This window comes from Mytilus californianus, unplaced genomic scaffold, assembly GCF_021869535.1.
Source record: "Mytilus californianus isolate M0D057914Y unplaced genomic scaffold, xbMytCali1.0.p SCAF_3, whole genome shotgun sequence".
NCBI classification, from domain to species: Eukaryota; Metazoa; Mollusca; class Bivalvia; order Mytilida; family Mytilidae; genus Mytilus; species Mytilus californianus.
This window is the reverse complement of record NW_026262679.1, coordinates 131,445,937-131,472,983: the sequence shown is the minus strand read 5'-3', so window position 1 is coordinate 131,472,983 and position 27,047 is coordinate 131,445,937. Positions and strand designations below refer to the sequence as shown.

Below are 27,047 nucleotides of genomic sequence, written 5' to 3'. Positions count from 1 at the left end.
TTACTCTCCAGATGTCTATAACTTTTAGTTTTTTTTTATTAAACTTTTCAATGCATTTGTCTTATTTTTTATTTTTTGTTTATCTTTTCTATTACTTTTTCTATCTTTTATATTAAGCGTTTCATTCATATCTCCCCCTATAATAATTATACCAAGGCTATGTTTTCAATGACACTTAAAGCTTTTTTAAAGAATATATTTCTGTCTTTACATGTGTTTGGGGCGTAAAGGTTTACAAAAGTAAATATATTATTATCAATTTCTATGTTGATTAAAACAATTCTTCCCTCTTGATCTACATACTTGTCAATAATTTCATGTTGAATTATTTTGTTAATGTAAATCAAAACACCCCTTGATTGTGTACTTCCAAAACTATGATATAATTCTCCCGTGAATTCTTTGTCTATAGAATTATCCGAAAAATGAGTTTCTTTTAAAAATATAAAATTGCATTTCTGTTGTCTCATCAATTCTTTTAGTCTGATTCTTTTTTCATATTTTCTCAACCCCCGACAATTTAAAGAACATATGTGTAATAGATTAAGTGACATCTTGGTTGTTTTTTAAAAGTATTCAATGATAAAAAAAAGCAAAAATAAAAAATACAGGTATTTACATCTATAGAAATAAGAGACAAAATAAAGAACACGCATATATCATAAATGACAGATTTAACCTTCATCCTGTGAGTTGTTAATATATATATACATGTACACAAATACATTTAATTTCACATTGACCGACTTTAATAGGTTTCCACCTGTTTCAATATTTAGAATCATTGACTGGTAAAATATATCGACCTTCAAATGTATAACAATTGATTTCCACGAGGATCGACACTATATTAACATAACTTACATTGAAATATATAATTGTGTTGGATGTATTACAAATGTTTCTAAATGGTTAAGTATTTTGTTTATAGATAATTATTTGTATACTTTTAAAAAACTTTTCAGAAAGTATGACGGCGAGATTAGAGTTGCATATAAACTGAAAGATTATTTTCAAATGCTATCGCATGCATATGATATACATATACAGACATGATTGTTCGGTTTACTTGGGTTGTCTTTACTAAGACGGAGATTTATCAATTTAAGGAAATCATTAGTATAATGGATAAATATAAAGCATATGAAAGTAGTGGAATTACTTATTTTTGTGTGATTTAGATACTTTACGTGCCTTTAAACCTAGCTCTTAACACCTTATTCTTTCGAATAATTAAAAAAAATCAATATGTAAATCCAAATAACTGAGAGCAGTCTATAACAACTAGAAAATTTAACATTGCAAGGACGTAAAAGGTAGAATTCCCATAAGAACAGCAGATTCGTTTCGTTTGTCTTATATTTTAGTGTAAAGATTACCACTATGAAGCACAAGGACAATTGTTATGCTGACAGGAAGGTGCCCAGAGATAACCACAATGAATAGTGTTATTTTTCGTGGTATATTATGGTTCTAAATAAGTGGTATTTTATGGTTCTAAATAAGTGGTAAAAATAAACTAATGATTCTAAAAGTAGACTAAACTATCGAAGAGCTCGTGTAACTGTATGTTCAGTAACGACACGGAAAACTTGTTGTATCGTAAATTATAGAAATATTAGCCCAATTTAGCCCATCATAGAATATGTATTTATTATAGCAGACGTTTGCCTCATACATTGGTGATGGTAGCATATATTTAATTATTGAATAAATGAAACTTCACAGCCAAACATTCTGAATGACCATTTACAATGTTTACCCTTAAATCAAAACACCTAAATTTCATACATCTAAAAGTACAAGTACAAAATATTGTATAATAGACTGGTAAGAATAAAACTAGATATGAAATAGGTATAAGAAACACGTATATTTACTCTGGTTGCCTTAAGTCTAAATATTCTCTTTAATTACTTTATGTCACCTATGCAGATGTTGAATTTGGCTACCACCTCTGGTCACCTTTACATATATTGACTTTTGTTACATCTGGTCACCTTATAACATATATTTATTGTGAACCTGATACAGATATATTTTATTCTGGTTACTTCTGGTCATCTAACACATACATTTACTTTGGTCTTCTCTTGTAACCTAACACAGATAATGACTTTCAATGGTTACCCTGGTTTTATCTGTGGTTTTCACAGATATTTACTTTGGTCACCTCTGGTCACCTAACACATATATTAACTTTGGTTACCACTGATCACTTAACACAGAAATAAACTTTGGTTACCTCTGGTCACCATCACATATGCTACACTGTAACTTTGATTACCTTTGATCACCTTACACAGATGTTGACTTTAGTTACCTCTGGTCACCGTACACAGATATGAACTTTGGTGACCTCTGGCCACCTAACACATATATAAACCTTGGATACCACTGGTCTCCTTACACAGATATTAACTTTGGTTACATCTTGTCATTTACACATACGTTAATTTTAATCACATCTGGTTACCATACACTTGCAAATATTGACTTTTATTTAACATAAATATTGACTTTGGTTCCCTCTAGATAATCGTAACACAAATGAACGTGGCTTTCCTTGATCATGCATGTTATTCCAGGTTACACCGATATGATTCTAAAGGTTTTTGTCCCATTTACATTTAAAGAAGTTAACTAAATGCCATTTTGTTTCGAGTATGCGTATTCACTTTATTAATATTGAAATGCTAACTTGTCATAGAAAATCATTCATTTAAAGCAGTTCGGGATGTTCTGTGGACCAAGTGGATTGGAACTGCTGATAAGAAGTTTGGAGCAGTCTATGGAAATACTTTTTGCACCAGACTTGTCAACCTTGAAGGTCTACACATATGTATTTATTTGAACTATAGACAGGATAAAAGATTTGATTAACATCATTGGATGAGCAGGAATATAAAATTTCCAAAGAGCATCATAGACAAAAACAATCCTAATATTGAATTGAATTTGAAATGACAACAGTTTTATGAGCATGTAACAATGAATAATGTCTTATTACTTTACAAAAATATGTTAAATAAAGGCAACAGTAGTATACCGCTGTTCGAAACTCATAAATCGATAGAAATAAAAACAAATCCGGGTTACAAACTAAAACTGAAAGAAACGCATCAAATATAAGAGGAGAACAACGACACAACAAAAACACAACAGTAAAATGTAACACACACAGAAACGAACTATAACATAACAATGGCCATTTTCCTGACTTGGTACAGGACATTTTAAGAAAAAAAAATGGTGGGTTGGACCTGGTTTTGTGGCATGCCAAACCTCCCGCTTTTATGGCAACGTCAAACACAACAGTTTTATGAGCATGTAACAATGACTAATGTCTTATTACTTTACAAAAATATGTTAAATAAAGGCAACAGTAGTATACCGCTGTTCGAAACTCATAAATCGATAGAGATAAAAACAAATCCGGGTTACAAGCTAAAACTGAAAGAAACGCATCAAATAAAAGAGAACAACGACACAACAAAAACACAACAGTAAAATGTAACACACACAGAAACGATCTATAACATAACAATGGCCATTTTCCTGACTTGAAACAGAACATTTTAAGAAAAAAATGGTGGGTTGGACCTGGTTTTGTGGCATGCCAAACCTCCCGCTTTTATGGCAACGTTAAACACAACAGTTTTATGAGCATGTAACAATTAATAATGTCTTATTACTTTACAAAAATATGTTAAATAAAGGCAACAGTAGTATACCGCTGTTCGAAACTCATAAATCGATAGAGATAATAACAAATCCGGGTTACAAACTAAAACTGAAAGAAACGCATCAAATATAAGAGGAGAACAACAACACAACAGTAAAATGTAACACACACAAAAACGAACTTTAACATAACAATGGCCATTTTCCTGACTTGGTACAGGACATTTTAAGAAAAAATGGCGGGTTGAATCTGGTTTTGTGGCATGCCAAACCTCCCGCTTTTATGGCAACGTCAAACACAACACCAAAACGACAACATCACATGACAGGACCACAATACAAATAAATGGGAGAACATATAGGACAAAGAAACACACGAATAATAGCTAACAAAAGGTACTGGGCTTAAAATTCAATACATCAGACGTGCGTCTCGTTCACACAAGACCAACCAGTAAAGCTCAGATGAAAAAAGTTTGAAAGCCAAAACAAGTACAAAGCTGAAGAGCACTGAGGACCAAAACTTCCAAAAAGTTGCGCCTAACACGGTCTGGGTTTTCTGCCTGGGACAAGAACATCCTTATTATTTAGAATAATTTATAATTTTGCAAACAGTAAATTTTATAAAATGACTATATAATAGATATACATGATAAAATCGAAATGGGGACTAACTACAGAATAAAAACGGATACATTACCTAAAACAACTTAATCCAACACATAAAAATACACAGCCGAGTTAGCCAAAGCCTCAACGCACAAAGTGACGTCACATATGAAATTCTAAAAAAACACACAAAGTGACGTCACATTTGAATTTGTAAAAATATTTCCCAAAAATAAGATAGGATTAGATTTGATTACGTAACTCCATTTTTATCCTCATAAGATAGTTTTTTTTAAATGGATTGATTACATTATTAGATCATACTATTTTTTATGTGTAGAAGACTACAGAAAAGGAAGATAAACATGGTATGTATTGACTTAATTTTTTTGTTATAAATATATATAATGATGGATTATGACAGAATATTCATGCTACTGCAGCTGATACTTTAATTGTACTATTAATATCTTGAAATTGATTTCTATAAAACGGCTAATTTAACTGATTTAAACGTACATTACATGGCGTGATATGGAAACTCTTTTTTTTTAATTCAAATTCAGAAGAGCAAGTTTGATATACATCGTGGTTTCAGCAAGAACGAGAATATTGTATCTAAAAGAGGAAGGAGAGATACCAGAGGGACAGTCAAACTCATAGATCGAAAACAAACTGACAACGCCATGGCCAAAAAGAAAAGACAAACAGACAAATAATAGTACAGATGACACAACACAGAAAACCAAAGACTAAGCAACATATAATATATCTCCATCACTTAACAAAGAAAAAAAAGGAAAACAACACGTTATAAATTTCACGCGTCCGAAGCGCATAACTAACATTTTCTGTGATCAACACATTTTTTTGTATGAATTGTACTGTAAAAAATTTTTCAAAATGAAGACCATTATGAAACTTAATTAGACTGGTCGTGACAATATACGTATCATAACATTAGAATATAATAAGTCTTAATTGAAAACAATATATATATATATATTGGGTCATGCAAGTTTACCAAGTCAGTTCCAGTAACTCGCTGTGATCATAATATCCTAATAATACATTCTGTATATGTATGACTATCACAATAACACATACCTTTTGCCGAATGGAACACCTTAAAATTTTGGGAAGCGTTTCATTTAACCAAACCTATAGTGGTCATACATTTGAGTGATTTACGACAGTATTCGTCGGGTCTTGATTTGTTTAACCAAACCTGTAGTGGTCATACATTTGAGTGATTTACGACAGTATTCACCGGGTCTTTATTTGTTTAAACCAAATGGCTCTAATGTCATATTTATTATTTCTTTTTTTTTATTTTGTAGAAGACCTCAAATGATAAATATGAATCTGGTAGGTATAAAACTTCACGGTAGGTAAGATTGTCTTGCGAGGGAATGATCTGTGCTGGTAATTTTGTCCTCCTCGGTTCTGGTGACGTTTTCTTGAACACAAATGAAAAAAAAAATAGTTGAGATAATGTATGATTGCTTCTCATTTGTTCGAAGGCGAGTAACTATAACTTTGGCAATCTGAGCTGTTTCTGTATGCATAAGATAAAAGTGTCCAGTTTTATATATATCTGGCACGGAAAAAAATAAACAAAAATGCTCATAAAGTCGGCTAGTTATACCCAAATCCGTAGAGCGTAATAATTCAATGAGGCCGTACCAAAATATTACACTTGTGCATTTGAACCGTCCTATGGACATGTCCTGATTTCATGCGGGTGGACCCTGGCTAAGTACTGGTAGGTCCTGATACGCTTCTGGTAATTGTGACAAGACATTTATCTTATTTCGACTCTAACGTTGTAGAATCAATAAAGTTGGGCAAATATTTCTATTCAAACGGATTTGTGACACCTTTTTCTAAAACTTTGTACATCATTTTAATTGTATATTAGTGTTTAAAAATAATCTAAAAACAATACTTTAAAAGGCAATATTTTCAGTTCAATATCAGATGTCTTTTTGTCTTTTTATTTCTGTTTTTTTTTTGCCTGGGCGTTGTCAGTTTATTTTAGACTTAGTTTGAAAAGTTTGAATATCCCTTTGGTATCTTTCGCCTCTCGTTTACAGTGTAATTTCCACTCGCCCCTTTTCCCGCCCTGTTAGCTTATGTTTTGTACATGGAACTTTAGGAATGAATTTGAAAGGTATATGTTGTGATATCCTGTGGTGTCTGTCGTTGATGGAATATGTTCGTTGTTGTTCTGTGGTTTGCGTGTTTGGTCGACTATTATATTATGTGTTTGTGCTGTATTTCTGTCACGTAGTGTTGTCTTTTTAGCGAAATATCTTTTAACATTGTCATAAAGCGGGAGGTTTGGCTAGCCGTTAAACCAGGTTCAACCCACTATTTTTTCTTAAAATGTCCTGTACCAAGTCAGGAATATGGCAGTTGTTATCAAATAGTTCGTTTCTATGTATGTTGGCGTTATTTTTTTGTTGCACTGCAGTGTTCCTGTTGTTCCTTTGTTTTCCTCTTATAGTTGATGTGTTTCCTTCGGTTTTAGTTTGTAACCCGGATTGGTTTTCTTTCAATCGATTTATGACTTTTGAACACCGGTATACTACTGTTGCCTTTATTTTTAAAATATACAAGTTATTTACTGTCCATATTAGGGACTATATTGGTATCATATGGCAGTTGTTTTCCATTTGTTTGATGTGTTTGAGCTTTTGATTTTGCCATTTGATAAGATACTTTCCGTTTTGAATTTTCATTAGAGTTCGTTTTTTTTTTTTTTGTTATTTTATTTTTTTGTATTAGGATGTCAAGATACTCGTACACGTCTACTTAAGTATGGGGATGAAAATATTTAAAAATTAAATGATTCTTTTTATAATTTTATAAGGTTTCAAAAGTGTTGATCGTGCTCACCTTTTTATTAAGAACCGCTTTGATTTCTTTTAATTTCAGGAACATGACAGTTTATTTTCCAATCGTTTGATGTGTTTATATTTTTAGCAACCGCATATGATTTAATTCTGGTATCTGTGATGAGTTATTTTACGTATAATTACAAAACATGTATTTTTCTGTATACTCCGTAATTTTGATTGTCTGACCACAATCGCCAGGCATGAAAATATCATATTTTATTTCCGTATAAAATACAACAGCTATTTTATCAGGAAATAAAATATGATATTGTCATGCCTGGCGATTGTGGTCAGACATGCAAAATTACGGAGTATACAGAATAGATATAAGAAGATGTGGTATGAGTGCCAATGAGACAACTCTCCATCCAAGTCAAAATTTATAAAAGTAAACCATTATAGGTCACAGTACGGTCTTCAACACGGAGCCTTGGCTCACACCGAACAGTAAGCTATAAAGGGCCCCACAAAATTACTAGTGTTAAACCATTCAAACGGGAAAACCAACGGTCTAATCTATACAAAAAACGAGAAACGAGAAACACTTATGAAACACATCAACAAAGGACAGGTGCAAACAAATGCAGCGGGTTTAAACGTTTTAATGGTACCAAACCTTCACCCTCTTTCTGAAACAATAGTGTAACATCACAACATAGAAAGACATACTATAAAATATCAACTGAAATAGCTTAACTCAATCAAAGGACATATTAACACCATTGAACATACACTGAACAAATAAATTTGACCTATGACACAATGTAAATAAAAAATAAATAAACTAAGGGAAGAATAATAAAAGTAACATATTATATCGGTAAGAAATGTTAAACAATTATGGAAAAACAATATGCTGGAACAAAAATACCATCCATTTGCAATAACTTTAAACACAGGTAAATGAAAATAATTTTGTTGTTAGGTATACGTGTACAGTACCAATAGAGAAAAAGAAATATTTTTACAAAATAAATAATTTAGAATACAAAATAAATAAACTAAGGGAAGAATAATAAAAGTAACATGTTATATAGGTAAGAAATGTGAAACAATAAAAGAAAAACAATATGCTCGAACAAAAATACCATCCATTTGCAATAACTTTAAACACAGGTAAATGAAAATAATTTTGTTGTTAGGTATACGTGTACAGAACCAATAGAGAAAGGAAATACTTTTACAAATAAATAATTTTGATGTTCATAGTACGAAGTAAAAATTTATAGTTATACCAAACTCTTATCAAAGCTGGTATATAGACCAGATATAACCCTGAATAACATTAAATAACAAAAAAGCAATACAATTAGTATCAACAGGTCAAATAAACAAGAAAGTACGATTTGAGAGTACTCGCAGTTACTGACAGCTAGTTAAAAGCCAAAACAATTAATAATAAAAAATCATGCATCAGAGACAAAAATCAACTAAAACACATCCCAGGGATTTAGTATTTTAACGTCATGGACAGTCAAAGAAGACATGACTAGTGCAATGCCAAAAATAAATGTATCGACAGACAGTAGGATAGTTAGGTGTTTTACCTCTTTATAGATCTAAACGAACGTGGGTGTGTCTTTATACATCCCACTTGAAAAAAATACAAATTTAGTTATGTTTTAATTTGCTGATGACAAAATCGATATTAGTGCCAATGTAAACTATATTCAAAGATCTAATTACAACATTGGTAAGATAACCTTTACTAATGAGCCTGTTTAAAGGTTCGATGAGTTTACACGGATCACATAGTGCTTTCCGCGCTTTAAGTACAATATTACCGTAAAATTTAGGATGTGAAATATCGTTTTTAATCAGTTTTCTACAAGTACAGCCAAATTTACTAATCAAATCTTTGTATCTATGAAAGAACTTAGCAAAAGTGTTACGTAATTTATGGTAACGAAATCCTTGATTTAATAATTTACCAGTGATGCATTGATTACGTTCGTTAAAATCTATGACATCACTACACACACGGGCATAACGAACGAGTTGGGATATATATACACCGTATGATGGAGCCAAAGGAACATCGCCGTCTAAAAAAGGAAAATTAACAATAGGGAATGAAAAATCGTCTCTTTTGTCGTAAATTTTCGTATGGAGTTTTCCTTTAGAGATTGAAATGTTCAAATCCAGAAAAGGACAACTACTGCTGTTTATGTTAGATTTAGTTAAAATACATGTTTTGTAATTATACGTAAACAAACTCATCACAGATACCAGAATTAAATCATATGCGGTTGCTAAAAATATATTTTTATTATTATTATTTTTTGATTAAGTACAAGAGTACCTGTATGAATGAGTGAGCTCTTTTCAATAGAAAAGCGCTCCTAGTTTTATCACATTTTAAAAAGAGACTATCGCTGATGGAGGACACTATGTCTTGTTGTGCCGAAATATCTTTCTATACGATTTCATTTCATCGTATTTGTATATTTTTATCTTTTATCAATATCGTTGCACAAACCATAAGATTTATATGTGTCTTATATATATTATAAGACAAGCGAAGTTCCTTTGTATTTATGTTTTCTTCAGTCACGTGTTTGCGTCATGAATTATTACAGCAAATACATTTTTCTTTTCCATTATTGCAGGACGTTGCTAGAAATAATATACTAGAATTAGCTTAATAAAAAGTAAAATAACAAAATACCAAACTCCAAGGAAAATTCAAAACGGAAAGTCCCTTATCAAAATGGCAAAATCAAAAGCTCAAACACATCAAACGAATGGAAAACAACTGTCATATTCCTGACTTGGAACAGGCATTTCCTTATTAAGAAATGGTCGATTAAACCTGATAAGACTGTGCTAAAAGTGAAGGTGTAATTGACTAGATTCGCTTTTTCAGACTGCTGTAAAGCTTTCTATTTTTGAAATAAGTTTTTCACTTTGACAAATTGATTGCTTTTTTTATAATAATGGTCTAATATAATGCGTTGAAACACAACATCAATTAAAAAATTCCCTTATCTTGCACTTGTTAGCCAAATTGTAAGTCATGGTTTTAAAATACCGATTAACCTGAATGTGGAATGATACGTCATCAACGATCAGACAATATTTCCAAAACTTAGTATAATAGAATTATAAAGGTAACAACTGATGCTTGTACTGTAAATAAATGATGTAATGTCTGTTTTATTTGTTGCCTTTATTTGTTGCCTTTATTTCCCAAACCGGTTGTGGATCAAGTACTCAGTTGTCTGTTTTCTTCTTCCGTATTTGACTATATATTTTCACTATTACTGAACCAATTTTCGAATGATTCATTGAGAAATTCGCTACTTTCTGCCGAAGTATGATTCGTTTTGATAGTTTTACTTGTCTTTAACAATCCGTCACTATCATCGTCTCCTTTAGATGTTTCATCGCTATCATTTTCTTTACTCTCTGTGTAGAAGTCGTTATAATCATGTTCTTGTGAATTGATTAAATCATTGTCAGTGTGAACGATTTTCATATTTTGAAAGATGCGAGGAAAATACTCTTCTTCATTGTTATTATTATAATCGCTTTCAATAGAATTTTCATTACTGTCTATATAGTAATAATCTTTTATAACTTTGTCATCTGATTTATCAGTGTGTAGAGATGTTTTGGGTACATTTTCCGCTGAGTCACTAGTAATTTTGATAATTTTGTCGTTAGATTTTTCAGTGTGTAAAGGTTGTTGGCTTTTATTTTCCTCGTAGCTACTTGAATCATATACCGACCAATCATGGTCTGAACTAGATAAAAAGGGTTCGCTTTCAGAAAAAAGTGTATTATCGCTACTTGTGTATTCTCTCTCTTGATTGTCAGCTCTGTTGTTTGGTGATACGTAATTTTTATCATAAGCATTGTATACTCTTTTTTGTACAGCTTTCTGTTCAATATTGAAAGCTTCAATACCATTTACACTTTCACTTTCGTCGCTGTCAAAAAAAGATTCATACGGTTTTAGGGATTCATCGGCTTTTAAAGGAACTTGCATATCATCTCCATAATCCAAGCTGTCGTAACTATCAGAATTGCTATAGAAAGATTCTTTTTTTTTCCATCCATTATTATCATGAACCTGTATAGCTCGAACTGAATCTTTAGACCTTGATGGAAGTTTTGTTTTCAAACGACGTTTTAACAATGGGTCACTATCATCGTCTCCTCTGGATATTTTCTCACTATCATCCTCTTCAATACCATTTACTCTTTCATTTTCGTCGCTGTCAAAAAAAGATTCATACGGTTTTAGGAGTTCATCGGCTTTTAAAGGAACTTGCATATCATCTTCATAATCCAAGCTTTCGTAACTATCAGAATTGCTATAGATAGATTCTTTTTTTTTCCATCCATTATTATCATTAACCTGTATAGCTCGAACTGAATCTTTAGACCTTGATGGAAGTTTTGTTTTCAAACGACGTTTTAACAATGGGTCACTATCATCGTCTCCTCTGGATATTTTCTCACTATCATCCTCTTCAATACCATTTACACTTTCATTTTCGTCGCTGTCAAAAAAAGATTCATACGGTTTTAGGGGTTCATCGGCTTTTAAAGGAACTTGCATATCATCTTCATAATCCAAGCTTTCGTAACTATCAGAATTGCTATAGAAAGATTCTTTTTTTTTCCATCCATTATTATCATGAACCTGTATAGCTCGAACTGAATCTGTAGACCTTGATGGAAGTTTTGTTTTCAAACGACGTTTTAACAATGGGTCACTATCATCGTCTCCTTTGGATATTTTCTCACTATCATACTCTTCACTATATGTGTAGAAGTCGTTAGAACTTGCTTCCTGTGATTGTACATGTCTAACAGTAACATCTTTAGTATTTGCCATCAACAATTTGTTTTGAAGCATGTTAGTGTTTTGAACAGGAGTGTGTTTACCTCTCGTATATTTATAAGTTGCTGATGATTTACGTACATATCCATTTTTCCTGTTCATTTCTAAATTTTGTATGACTTGTTTTCTTTTAAACACCGAAAGATTACTTTTCCAGTTTTCCAACAAAATGTTTCTCTTTTGAACTAGTGACATTTCTTTACTTTCTGTCCGTGTTGTATTAGATATTTTTGGCTCACTCCGTTTTGTATCAGAGATTTGTGGCTCACTCCGTGTTCTATTAGAGATTTGTGACTCATTCTGTGTTTTATCAGAGATGTGTGGCTCAGTATTCTTCCTTGACCGTACAAATCCTTGATGCATTGTTGATTTCTTATTTTTGAACAGATCATTAGATTTCGACATACGATTTTTGGAATCTACATTTTTCAATCTCTCATTTTTCTTTACTATAGTAAAACTTTTTATAAGCCTGTGTTGATCGGATGGTATAAAATAATTTCTTGTAAAAGGAGACGGTTTTCTTTTGAATTTTTTCCACCGAAAGGAATATTTTTTTTTCTTCGGATTTCTTGATTTAAATCTGTATAAGTTTGCACGATTACGAAAATTTCGCCCCGATGTTACAGCTGTTACCTCCTCCGGAATTTTTACATACTGCTTTGAAACAAAATTTCCTGACATTCTTGAACTATCAAATTTTTGCAATGCTGATTTTTTGCCAACAGTTATGATGGAAGCTTTCACATTTCTTGCTCTCACTTTATCCGCTTTGACCAGCTTTGCTGTTAAACTATTCGTTTTTACGTGGCTTGCTTGAATATCATCAGCACTAAGAACACCAGATGTTTCCCTTCTAAATCGACCATGGTGAAAATTATTCAGCTGAAATTCAGTTCTCGGCTCATGGAAAGTAAATTCTATCTTATTGAAAAATACCCCAGGCGATGAGGTTTTGCTCTTTTGTATACCTGTATTGTAGAGACGTGTTTGTAAGGATTTAGTTAAAACTGGTTCTGGCAGAGAAATGTTTTCTAGAGTGAAACCTGAAATAAAGATAAAATTGCTATACTTGTCTTCCCTCTGACCAAATAATTGATATAATAAACTACAGAAAAGAATCTTGACAAAGAAATCGTTTGCTTATATTGTTGGGATCTACCCTTTACCTCAATTTGATAAAAGAATAACATAAATCGTCTTTGAAGGACGCAATCACGTGTAGGTTGACCGTTATGGAATATCCGTTTCACAGATGATAGCGGATGTGTTCTAAATGTACAATATCAACCTAATAATTAAATACGTCGCTCTAATTCAAACTTAGTATGCGAAGACTAACATAACAAATCACTAGAACTTCGTCAACATTATATAATTTCAGAGGAAGAGAAAGGATAGAAATCATGTATTTTTAATCATCACGCGATTCTCAAGATTCCCGCCTTAAATTTGAATTATCATAAGATCACGTATATATACGTATCCCATCATAGCGATTGATTTGATCTGCTTACCCTTTCGGAGCACCTGAGATCACCCCCAGTTTTTGGTGGGGTTTGTGTTGCTTAGTCTTTGGTTTTCTATGTTGTGTCATCTGTACTATTAGTTGTCTGTTTGTCTTTTTATTTTTGGCCATGGCGTTGTCAGTTTGTTTTCGATCTTTGAGTTTGACTGTCCCTCTGGTATCTTTCGTCCCTCTTTTCTTTGACAAATATTTAATGGTCTTAAATATGACAATTTGTTTTCAATATACTTTAAAGATAAACGTTACATGATAATGAAACGTAAATGATTCTTATAGAAGAAAGAATGTTTTCAGCTAAACCATAACATAAAAACCTGATTTTTTTATTGATTATAGTTCGCCTTCAAACTAGCCGAATTTCTCAATTTAAAAATAATCGAAACTTAAAATTTTTTAATTAAGGTAAAAGGTTCTTTAATCAAAAGCCAAAGCCAGAGTTTCATAAGAACAAAAGAAAAGACATCGAGATAAATAAGGTCACGCTTTTCTACCTATTATCGATTGAAAATTTGAATTTTAATGTTAAAATAGATCGTACAGATAAGTCAGCGAAATTAAATTACCTTTTAAACTACACGTACAATGACATATATTAATTTATGCACACTTAATGTTTATGGTATGCAAAATAAAGAAAAAGGATTAAAAGTTATAGATTGGGTTAAACGCAATAAGTGTTCCATTGCCCTTTTACAAGAAACACATCTCAGTGAAGAATCAAAGGCTAGTCTCGAAAAGGATACTGATTTTATTTAAATATGCAGATATTGAGGTCATTAATAAGTTCTGCGATAATGACGGAAGACTTATTTTATTAAATGTGAAAATGGACAATATAATTTTGTCTCTAGTTTGTCTTTACGCGCCAAATTACAGAACTGATAGATATTCTTTCTTCAAGAAAGTAAACAATTTTATAAAAGAAAATTCTATAGGCATTACTCTAGTTACAGGCGATTTCAATGAAGCGTTAAAAATTTTAGATAGGAAAAGCGTAAATAAAAATACAAAGTTATCTGAGCCTGTAAATAGTTTAAAAACTTTTATGAAAAATCATAATTTTATAGATATTTGGCGTTTCTTACATGAAAATACACAACAGTTTACATGGAGAAGAAAGGATAAGACACAAGCCAGTAGGATAGATTTTATTTTAATTGCAAAAGAATTTCAATCTCTCGTTGAATATTGTAAAATTAAACCGGCACTAATCAAAGTGACTGACCATCAAGGGATGGTTTTAAACTTTAGGACAGGAGCTTCTGAAAGAGGGAATGGGTACTGGAAATTGAATAATTCTATTTTAAAAGATATTGAATATAAAAAAAACAATCAATAGAGTAATTAATAAGTTCAAAAATCGTATAAACAATAGTAACAGTATCGATATCCGTCTGGGACAATCTAAAAATCGAAATTAGGGACGAATCTATTCTTTACTGTAAAAGAAAATCGAAATTATCAAAGGAGACAACAAGAAAATTAGAAAGAGAATTAGAACACTTTACGACACTTAGAGATGGACAATTAAACGAAGATGAAACAATAACAAATATTATCTAACAATTAGAGTTACAATTGGACAAAAGTTATGAAAATAAGGCAAAGGGGGTACAAATAAGATCAAGAGAAAAATGGATAGAACTGGGGGAAAAAATAATTCTTATTTTCTAGGTTTAAAAAAACAGCGACAAGTTAAAAAATATATTAACAAACACAGAATTGAAAATAACGAGGTAACAACAAACCAGGAACACGTTCTAGAAATGATAAAAAACTATGATAAAGTATTATATACAACCACGAATCCAGATAAAAATCTACTACATAAATATGTAGGCGTTACTGTTATGGAAAAGGAGAAAAATGGAGACGACTTTAAAATTTGTGACGGGGAGGTTACTATAGATGAATGTACTAATGCTATTAACAAGATGAAGCTAAATAAATCACCTGGTCTAGATGGTTTAACATTAGAATTGTATAAGACGTTTTGGGAAAAATTAAAAACAATGTTAGTAAAAGTTTTAAATAAAGGACACGCGGAAAAACTGTTATCATATACACAACGAATAGGTGTTCTATCTTTATTATTAAAAAAAAAGGGACCCATTATCTTTGGACAATTATCGACAATTATCATTATTAAATGTAGATTTGAAAATATTATCTCATGTTTTGGTACAGAGACTAAAAGAGCTTCTTCCTAAACTAATTACTGAAGATCAAACCGGATATGTAAAAAATCGTTTTATTGGATTTAATTTAAGGCAAATCAAAGATATAATGGACTATGCAGAATCAAACGGAATAGATGGGGCTATTATATTTGTTGATTTTACAAAAGCTTTCGATTCTTTGGAATGGGAATTCATGTTAAGCGTTTCAAAACATTTTGGTTTTAATGAATCATTCATATCATGGGTGGAAACACTATATAAGGGAATACAGACGTGTGTGATGAATAATGGATGGGTATCCGAAATTTTTGAAAACTCTAGAGGAATTCGTCAAGGATGTCCTTTATCGGCTTTACTTTTTGTTTTATCAGTCGAAATTATGGCCGAGCGATTAAGGAAAACCTCAGACACTAAAGGTATTCGTATTACTATAGATGATAAAACACACAGCATCTAAATATCACAATTGGCTGATGATACAACACTTTTTTTGTAGTTCAAAATCAGATATATCAAAAGCTATGAATATAATTGAAAACATTGGTTTTTTCTCAGGTCTGAAGTTAAACCGTAATAAAACAGAAGGAATTTGGATTGGGGCGCTTGAAAATATCATAGATAAAATTGAAGGCATACGCTGGACAGACAAACCCGTTAAATCTTTAAGCATTTATTTTGTTCACGACAAACACCAATGTGAAAAGTTAAATTTGGAACCTAAAATAGATAACATGAAATCATTAATTAAAACTTGGGAAAAAAGAAAATTAACAATTGGTTGGGAAAATATTAATCATAAAATCTTTAATATTACCAAAATTTACATTTTTGGCTACTTCGTGCGAAGTTTCAGATATTTACCAAAAAGAAATTGAAAGCTGCTGTTTCAAATATATTTAGGAGGGAAAAAATGACAAAGTTAAAAAAAACACACTTATCGGAGAATACCAAAAAGGGGGATTAAAAATGATTGATTTTAAAAGTTATTTTACAGCACCGAAAGCTTCATGGGTCTCCAAATTAACAACAACCGAACTGCCGAACTGGAAGATTATTCCTACTAAATATTTTAACACTCTTGGTAAAAACTTTCTTGTCTTTAAAATGAATTTAGATAACATAAAATCACTAAATGAACTTGGAAACATACCTGATTTTTATTTACAAGTAATTTCAAGTTGGGTGAAAACAGGAGAGGGTTTAACAAAATTTTCTTTCACTTTTCGGGTATCAGAAAACAGATTATTTGGGGAAATAAATATATTAAAAATTGTAATAAAAGTTTGTTCTTCCTGAACTGGGTTAAAAGTGGATTGGTGTATATTAACGACATACAAGATAGTGAGGGAAAATTATCCGAAAGCTTTATTTTAAAAAAGTTAAAGAATAAATCAAGCTGGATTGCAGAGTTTAAGATGTTAAATCCTTGCATTCCAAAAGAATGGCTGCACGTTTAAAAAAAAAAAGAAAACTCCGTTAAGAGTATAATTAATATATGTAAGGATAAATTAAGATGGCAAAATAAACAAATTGAAGCAAAATATATCAACAATAAAATACTCTACAATAAATTAATAGTTAAAAAATATACAAAGCCAATCGGTATTAATATCTGGACAAGATATTTAAAATTAGAATACACACCACATATGACATTTGTATACGATTTTATATTTAAAATTTTAACAGAAAACAAATTGAAAATTTTCAGATGGAAACTACTTCTGTATATTATTCCTACATAGTAGTTTCTTTTAAGATGGAAAATATCTGAGAATGATAAATGCATTTTTTGTAAAACAGAAGAAGAAGATTACTTGCATTTCTTTATTACATGTTCATTTTTGAAAGATTTTTGGGAGAAGGTACATTATCTTCTAGCAAAAATGAATTTTCATAACAAGGTATTAGCAAAACATATTGTATTTGGATACAAAATATCAGACCAAGGGTATTATAGTTTTAACTATGTTTTGACAGTTTTAAGTTTTTGTATTTACAAGTCATATTATGTCTCCGAGCAAAAACTAAATTTTTTAGATGTGTATAATATGTTTATAAAAGAAATACGAAGAGTTATGAATGAGAACAAAACAGTATCTCAAAATGTATTTTTCATTAATCTAAAAAGATTGATATAATAAAAAAAAACTTTTATATTTTATTATATTCTGAGAATTGTCCTGGATACTCAGAAAGTATTTCACAGGGATACTTTATTGGAACTTGGACAGTGAAGTAAAATTTTAACAAGCATTCTGAAAAATAAAAAATATCTATTTGTAAAAAAAAAAAGAAAAGACATCCAGCTATACGACCTCGAAGGATCACCAGAGTGACCACGCTTCATAATAAACTCTAAATTTGAAATTCTTAGTAACTTTTGAACTCATATATAGTTCCAAATTCATAATTAAGAATCGGGACATAAATCACTGCATAAGACATCCATATCATCCGAGTAAAACGAGTGTGTGAGTACGCAACAAGACAACATTACTGCGAGAACAAATACATGTTTCTTAAAAATGTACGAAAAAAAAGTATTTTGCATTTATGATAAAATTTATAGATAAACAAATTTCCAAAATAGTTCATTGTATGTTCGATTATAAATTGTACTGTGTCATTTGTTAAAAGGGAATGCCAATTCAAAATACCATACCATTTCCTGGCAAAATCTTTTAAACCAATTTAAAAATATATACTTATAGTAGTTCTATCCATTTTATTGATAAATAATTTTTAGGTGATCATTGAATTTGTGAAGTGTACTTGTCATATTCTAAAAACATAGAAACATTTTACCGTCTATATTGGTTTTTTTCCAAAGCAATACAGGTAATCACGACCTTGTTCAACGCCAAAGTATAAGTATTGACAAGACATATTTAGTTTGAATATATAGTATACATAATTTGCAACCAGCAAACCAAACTTGATAATTACTTCGTGAGCAGATAATGAAAATTGATGATAGGTAAATGAATGGCTACGCAACGTGCAGTGGTAAGTTACATTCGAATTCAGGACGAGAACATGTTACTATGATATGAATAGGAACCCTGCTTTGTACTACACCGACACGCTGAGCCGGATTTTTTAACGTGCTAGGTCACACATGTCACAAGGTTAGTCCGGAAGAATCTGATCGACCTACCCGGAAACATTATTCTGACTCCGGGCGACAGTCTTCCCTTTATCTCATAAATGCCGCGTACAATAATAATTTTGTTCTTACCCGGCCAATGAACAGAACCACGACCTCCCGCACTATAAGCGTGCACGCTACCACGAGACCAACGAGGCGATTATGGAAATTTAAGATACAAATACATGTATATTCAAACCATATGAAACAAAAATAAGTGTCCATAAGACATCGTGCTCCCCCCTTTCCCCCTCAAAGTATCACATTTCCATGTTCATTTAACCACTTAATCCAAATTAAACCCTAATTTGTTGTATAATTCTAAATACAAGTTGAATATGGCACGAGACGGACGAACAAACGGATTCACAGGCCAGAAAATATAATATTTACTTGCTAGCATGAATTAGGCATTAAACTAAAAGATTCTACTTAACAAAACTGCTGACAAATATTCCATATATGTCCTTTTTTCAGAGGTAATTGTTTCAAAGGAAAGAATTTCATAAAACCAATTTGTGAGCAATGACGTAAATTGCACATAAAGACACTTCATAGTACACATGTATCATATAATGTATTTTATATAATTAAAGAAAAGAAGAAGTAAAGTAACAACTGATTGGATAAAGTGTAATGTTGTTTTTTGGGTTTTTTTTAATATGCATCCTTATAAAGTTCTACGGAAAGATGACAAAGTAATTGCTGATAAATGTATCTGAATTTCTTCTTCTGATACACCTTTTAGTTTCGGATGTGTTTGAAACTCCTGGTTTAACCTTACAACTTAAAAGTCAAAAATAAGAATATCATCTCGCTTCACAATTCGTTATTTTTATTTTTTTATACCTAATTTCGACTAAGTAGCTTTTAAAATTCATCCTTTGAGAAGAACTCATGCTGCGTTCACACGTAATTCGAATTCGATTCGCATTAACTAAATCGAATTAGTTTAATTCGCATTCGAAACGTTTTTCGTCCGAACGTAAATTGAAATACGAATTGCAATGCGCGTCAAATTCGTTTTCCTGTCCGAACGAAGTTAGCTTTTAAATCGCATTATCAATTAATTAATTGTAAAAAAAAAACCGCTCAACACTTCATAAGACAGAATGTCTCCATTAACGACCAAGTGTTATCCCTTGTAAATTATTATCGGACATTTCGGACTTGTCGGCATATACGCATATGACGTCAATATGAATATGACGTCATGACCAACATGACGTCATTATGGTTTTTGCCTTAGTTATTTTCGCGGACACGAATTATTAGTGTTAAGTGTTTTATTTTAAAAAATCAAGAAATAATGATAATATTCTTTTAATTTGTCCGTCCAAGCACTTGTTCGAATTACAATTTAGAAAGTGTCTACACCACAGTCAATTCGAATTGAAGCGAATTAACTAATTCGCATTAACGAACACGCATTTCAAATGCGAATTGGATGATGCGAATTAGCCAATTCGAATTCGATACGAATTAAAAAAAGAAGACTGTCTGAACGCGATTAGCGAATTCGATTCGCATTCGATTCGAATTAAATGTACGTGTGAACGAGGCATAAATATATGGGTCAAGTGGAATGACCAAGTAATAATGGTGCATTTGAATACACGTACATTGTAGCTGGATTAATTATTCCCTCAAAAGGTTGTTGCCAAAACAAATCCTCTTGCATGCAATAACAACATATGTAAAGATTTAAAAGATTTAACAAGGCAGTTTGGGCTAATATTAATATTTATTCGATTCCAACACAATATGTGTATTCAACTAACAAAATATTCATGCAGTATATGCTTCCCTCCGTCAAGCTTCAATGCAATAGACTTGGATACGTTCAGATAAGTTGGTAATGTAGAGTAATATCATTTTATTGGAAATCTCTAGTAAGTTATATAAGGACCCGACATGACAAATTTAATACAAATCAAACGAGAAAACTAACGGCCTGATTTATGTACAAAACAATAAACCAAAAAAAAAACAAATATGAAATGATAGTTTGTTTATACTTGAATTTTTAAGATTTTCAGAGCACAGATTGTATGTTAAACAAGGTTATTGATTAGATTCCTGTTGACTTTTTTAATTGCGCTTTTCCGTTGTTAGTACTATTGTTTGTCGTTTGGTCTTATTTTTTAATGTGTTCATGCTGAGGTCAGTTCCGTTCCATTTATGTTTTATTCACATTCATTTATAATTTTATCACCGATGCATAACAGTAATTTAATATAAAAAGAAGGAGATGTGATATGAATGTCAATGAAAACAACTCAAGGTCAGCGTACGATCTTTAACAATCAGCAAAACCCTACAGTATAGTTTGCAATACATGTGAAAGGTCCTGCCATGACAAGATGTGAAACAATTCAAAAGAGAAAATCAACGACCAGAAATAAGCTAAAGTAAATAAACGAAAAACATTTATTGAAGACAGTAACAAACGACAACCGCTGGCCTACAGTCTCCCTTTTTTTTAGCCATAGCGTTGTCAGTTTATTTTCGACTTACGAATGTCCCTTTTGGTATCTTTTGCCTCTCTCCTTACTTTGAAAAGATATAGAAAGAATATGACAAGGTTCACCAGGTTTGGAAGCGCATAAATTAGACATCCTTATAGAAAAAAACACGTCTAATCATGCTGTATAAGATTATATTGATGGATTGTTGGTTGGTAAACATCCAGTGGCAAATATTTCATGCATGTTTAGGACGAGAACAAATTAACAATTAATACAATAGGTAGGTCCGGTAATATAGGTCAACTGGGTAGCAGGTCGGGAAAATTTGGACTGCCACGGGTAAATGAGGGTATATTGGATAGGAACAAAAATTAAGCCTTGTAACGGGTCACCTATGGACCCCTCAAAGAGTTTTTGCAAGGGTTCTTAACGTGCAGAAAGCGTGACACTCTCTCCACAGGAGGCTTCGGATTTAACGTCCCCATTTTGACCGGACGTGGCTGCGTACTTGATACATCCCGCACAGCCAAACGGAAGCCCCACTTTGGCAAGGGTTTTACTGCAGGTCAGAGTGACCATATTTCCCTTGGGGATATATATGGTTAGCAACCAAAACGTAAACATCGGAGCAATCACAGAATATTGGCCAAAACTCTTTCAGACCCCAGCATGTAACATCACTACAAAGAAAGAATCGTACTATAACCACAAATCATTAGGGATTGGAGCGCCTTATACAAATCAGTGATATTTGTCAGTAATTTTGAATCCTTTAAAAGTGAGGGTCAACAAATCACTCTTTAGTCTTCTATTTTGTAACCCTCAATATTAAATATATGTATATCCCTTTTATTTTATCGTTCCTTTTTCAAAATTATCCATGCGCAAACCCAAAAGTAACAGAATAGTCAACCTGGTTACAGTGGTCACTCGATCAGTGGTAGAAGTAGAAGTACGTTCTTTATCTTTGTTATTAGTGATGTGTTCACATTTGTATTGTACTCTTTGTCATATATATTCTGTTTGTTTAATTTTTAATATTGTCTCTAATATATATATATATACTCTACTCGTGCTTTTGAAGGTGTACTTGATAGAAGTTTAATTGGCATCAAAGTCTGAATATATATTTACTTTGATTATATAATTTCATATATTAATATTAAAAGTAAAGACAAGGATCAAAACTATAAAAACATATGCGATGTATTTTATTAATTTGGCCAACCGACTGTACATTAAAAACACCAAGTGATTGTACAATTACCATTTAATCAATTGCACAGTCAAAACAATTTTAAGAAAAATGATAGATATATTTGAACTTCTACTAGGACAATGGCTATTAAACGTTCAAAAAGGTAAGACTTTATACCAGAAAAGGTTCAAATGTTATAATAGTTAAAGCAATTATTCGGTTTTCTATGTTTTTGGCAGTTGTTATCGCTGCTGTGTGATCGATTTACTCGGAGCTTCGCTATTCTAAGAAACATAGTTTGTTGTTTATGTCGCTTTTATTATTTGATTGCTCTATATATACATGTAAAATGTTTTCGTTACCAAATATTGAAGTTGAAGCATGCACTTTTTTAAAGTAGCATGTTTATGAATCAAGCTTTACAAGAGGTAAGTATATATAAATGTATAATGATGACAATGATTATGAGACAAGTAAATGTTAAGTCAGAAATAAATGTATCGAATTAATTAAAGAAAAAAAACAATATACATACACAGAATTGGCAGTAAACATGTTATCAATATGCACACGTAGAAAAATATTCCACACTGAACACACCATCTCATCATATTTTAGAATATATGTCATTGCTTCCTATACGTAGCCATTGTTTGCGTATGTTTGTAAATAGATAGTTATGACGTGAAATGAATCCTAATTGTTAGAATTATCTAATTAAAATTCATAATGTGAATTAGGTTCACTAATATAATATGAAGTGTTCATTTATTAAAATACAAAATGAATCACTTACGATTGCAAGATACAGACGAAATTTTTGGATAAAAACATATAGTGTCTTTTTTACTATTATGAACTTTCCGCATATATAACGCAATGTTAAACAGACATTGTATAAAGAGGAAAATTCATCACAGTTGATCGTTTTGATATTAAACACACTCACTTGTATGTAGCTTTAGTGTTTCTTGATAACATCTTGATGAAAGTTGATGCTGATTATCAAAAGATTGAACTAAGAATGTCTAATCTCAAGAAATATTGACGGTAGCAGTCACAATCTTCCTGACTGGACAGAATTACCATGCATCTATAATTCATCATTCTCGTTGTCTCGTTTGAAACTTTTTTAACAATTTATCTACTTTGTGTTATAGTTGACAACGGATGCTACATTATAGACACCGGAGACCAAGGAGTAAAATGATTTTCAGTTCATTTTTTTCTGTGTAGATTTTTGTAGGTTTTTATTTTAAAAAGTAACAGTATGGACTGATGCCGACACTTTGCCGGTTCTTTATCGGTTCAAAATCTTTGGTATTTTAAATTAAGTTAGACATACTTAGGTTTGTTATAAATCATGTCAGTATCAAAGTACTGACTACCGAGCTGATAATACCCTCGGGGACTGATAGGCCACCAGCAGTGGTATCGACTGTAAAAACTGCAAGTTATAAATTTCATGCTTCCGAAGCGCTTATCATATAATCATACTTTTGTTTTCTATGTTTTATTAATCTCTCGATCGGCAGATTCGTCGTCTGGTGCTGCGTCGCTATCTTCACTTGCATTATTAGAAAGATGAGCGACGGCTCTATCCTTTTCCCATCTTTTCTTTGAATTGTCTTTAAACCTTTAGGTGATATATGCTGTATACAATCTGTTTTCATTAGTCACCAGAACGCTAAACTGCGACAAGCAGATCTGAAATTGGCTTTTCCCGATGACTGTTTTTGTTGGCAGACAAAATGTATACAAATCAGTATCCTATATGATATGACTCCATATACACGACAGCAAACGCTCGTAAACATGCAAATATAAAGTGAAATTGCTGGAAATTCAATCGACTTTTAACGAAATACTTTGTTATAAATAGGCAAATTAAAATGATATAAAGCATTCAGGAAGCAGTTGAGACACCCAAAACACAAATGATCTGCCATTACTGATATTTATGCAGGCTTAGTGTATAGTCTACGTCAGCTGTTCAGGACACACTGGAGACACCCACCGAACAAATTATCTGCCATTAGTGATTTCTATGGAGGCCTAGTGTATCGTCTACGTCAAATGTTCAGGACACAGTGGAGACACCCAATGAACAAATTATCTGCCATTACTGATATTTGCAGGTTTATTGTATCGTCTACGTCATCTGTTTATGACACAGCGGAGACACCCAACGAACAAATGATCTGCCGTTACTGATATTAATGAAGGCTTACTTTATCGTTTACGTCATCTCCTAATTGAAGTATCATATCATCTATAGGTTGCACTTTATAAATACAGCTGTTTCACAAACCACGCCTCTTTTGGGGAAATATATAATATTCATAGATATTTTGTTTCTTACATACGGTAAGATGTGGACTGGAGACAGATGCAGGACTGGATACTGTATATGATCTTGAATGTTGGAATAAATAACTACTAAACTTTACATTTATAGTATTCTGAAATGCTTTCAATTTGTTATCAGAACAGTTTTAAACAGGTTCTAGACATTACATGTCAGAAAACATGCACATAGGTTAAGCTGACAATAGTTAAAGTCTTGTTTTCAATTTCTTTAAAAATTGAAACAGGGGTAGAGGGTATAAAATGTACTGTAAAAGAAAAGTTACAGTATATGCAGTGATTTCTTATGGACTAACATTCTGATAAATAACTATTGTTTAGCGAAAAAGTGTTTTTCAAGATTTTTCTATTTGAATAAATGTTAGTATAGGTTGCACTTTGTAAAAACAACTGTTTCACAAACAATGCCTCTTTAGGGGAAATATATATTATTCAAAGATATTTTGTTTGCTTAAATACTGGTTCCCAGATATGATATCTATATTTCATCTCATAGAGACATAACTTGGGAATGTTACCAGTATATTTACACATGGTTGCAGGGAATTATGAATTCTGAGGGTCACCTAAAGTGAAGGTAGAGGTGATACAGAACTTACGTATTAGTGTAAACTCTTAGAAGTTCGGAGCATATCAATGTTGAAAATATGCCGCACAGCCCTATGTTTTGAACTTTAAATAGAATAGTAGTGCATAACAACTTTCCATCCTAGGATATAATTTTTCACGAAAATTCATAGTAAAGGTGGCACAGTTTTAGCCGCAAAGGGAGTTCCTATGGAAAATTGCATTGTCTATATTTACAGAAATGCAACTTATATGCTATCTACTTTACACGTTCCTGTTTCCGTGAAAAAACGGGCTTACAATTTACACAAAATCCCCTCTTTTTTAACAAACGACAATTTGAAAATTGGTTAATTCTCAGTTACTAAACAGAGGCAATAAATTATCGATTGATTAAAACTATTTTATACAGTAGTTAGAATGTTAACTAAATAAATGTTTCACAATTGTTTGTGTTCAATGTACACCTTGAGATGATCCCTTCTCAAAAGGTTACTAGTACCTGTCGTCCTAGGCATAGGTATTAAAAGTAAAATACCAAAATACCGAACTCCAAGGAAAATTCAAAACGGAAAGTCCCTTATCAAATGGCAAAATAGCGGTACAGCAGTCAACATTGTGTTATAATCTTAATCACTTTAAAAACAAAAAAATATGTCAACAAAGAAAAACAAAATGGTATATAGACAAAGCACATAAACAAAAATAAAGACAAGAATACAAAAAATGACAATAGCACAGGTGTTACCGTAGGTATCGATAATGTTTCGAAGATGTCTAATAGGGATAATTTTAACCTAAGATGTCTATATCTTTTGTGCATAACTATGTAGAAATGTTCGTAGCTTCAAATTGTTTTAATGTGATATGTTTTTGCTGTGTTTTGTTTATCTTTTCGTCATTTTTCGTTTATTGCAATGGCGTTGTCAGCTTTTTTTCGGCTTATGAGTTTGACTATCCCTTTAGCATATTTTGCATCTCTTTTAAAATTACTGAATATCGAATGCGTCATTCATTCATTATTATAGATTAGTATGCACATAAACATGTTAATCACAACATAGAGGATGTCACATAAGATACCAAAGAAACACCCCACTCATAAAAACTGACAACGTCATATCACAATCGACAGAGGACTAACACAGTCTAAAAAACACTACATAGTAAACTAAAGAATAAGTAACACGGACCTCATTAAAATATGAGGGTGATTTATGGTGCCCCTTTATTGGCAAACAGATGCCTCTCCGTATGTGACACCACTTTTGTTGCTCATGTATTTGCAAAGTCTATTTTCGATCATGTCACAAAAAACCACCGGACTGGTTACGACAACAATGATATGTAAGTTGCCTTAATAATCCAACTGTGCAATGTTATATCTTAGATCATATATTTATAGTATAATCAAATATGCAAACTAGCCATTGTCGTTTTATTAATGTTTAAAGGGCTTCAAACGATTAATATTTAACATGCATGTTAAAAGAATTTAAAGGTTTATTTCATTCTTAAAAAGACCCCTTTATCAAAAGTA

The 27,047-nt window shown here is 31.7% G+C and overlaps 1 protein-coding gene across 1 annotated transcript; it reads right to left on the bottom strand.

The window, feature by feature from the left end:
* Window positions 1–10,346: 10,346 nt before the first annotated feature.
* LOC127736251 (protein PFC0760c-like) lies at window positions 10,347–23,243 on the bottom strand. The gene is made up of 2 exons (XM_052246845.1): window positions 23,109–23,243; window positions 10,347–13,094 (listed from the first exon to the last, which is right to left on the bottom strand). Exons 1-2 carry the CDS (start codon window positions 23,182–23,184, stop codon window positions 10,441–10,443), a joined length of 2,730 nt encoding a protein of 909 aa, XP_052102805.1. The 5' UTR covers window positions 23,185–23,243; the 3' UTR covers window positions 10,347–10,440.
* Between the last annotated feature and the right edge of the window lie 3,804 nt (window positions 23,244–27,047).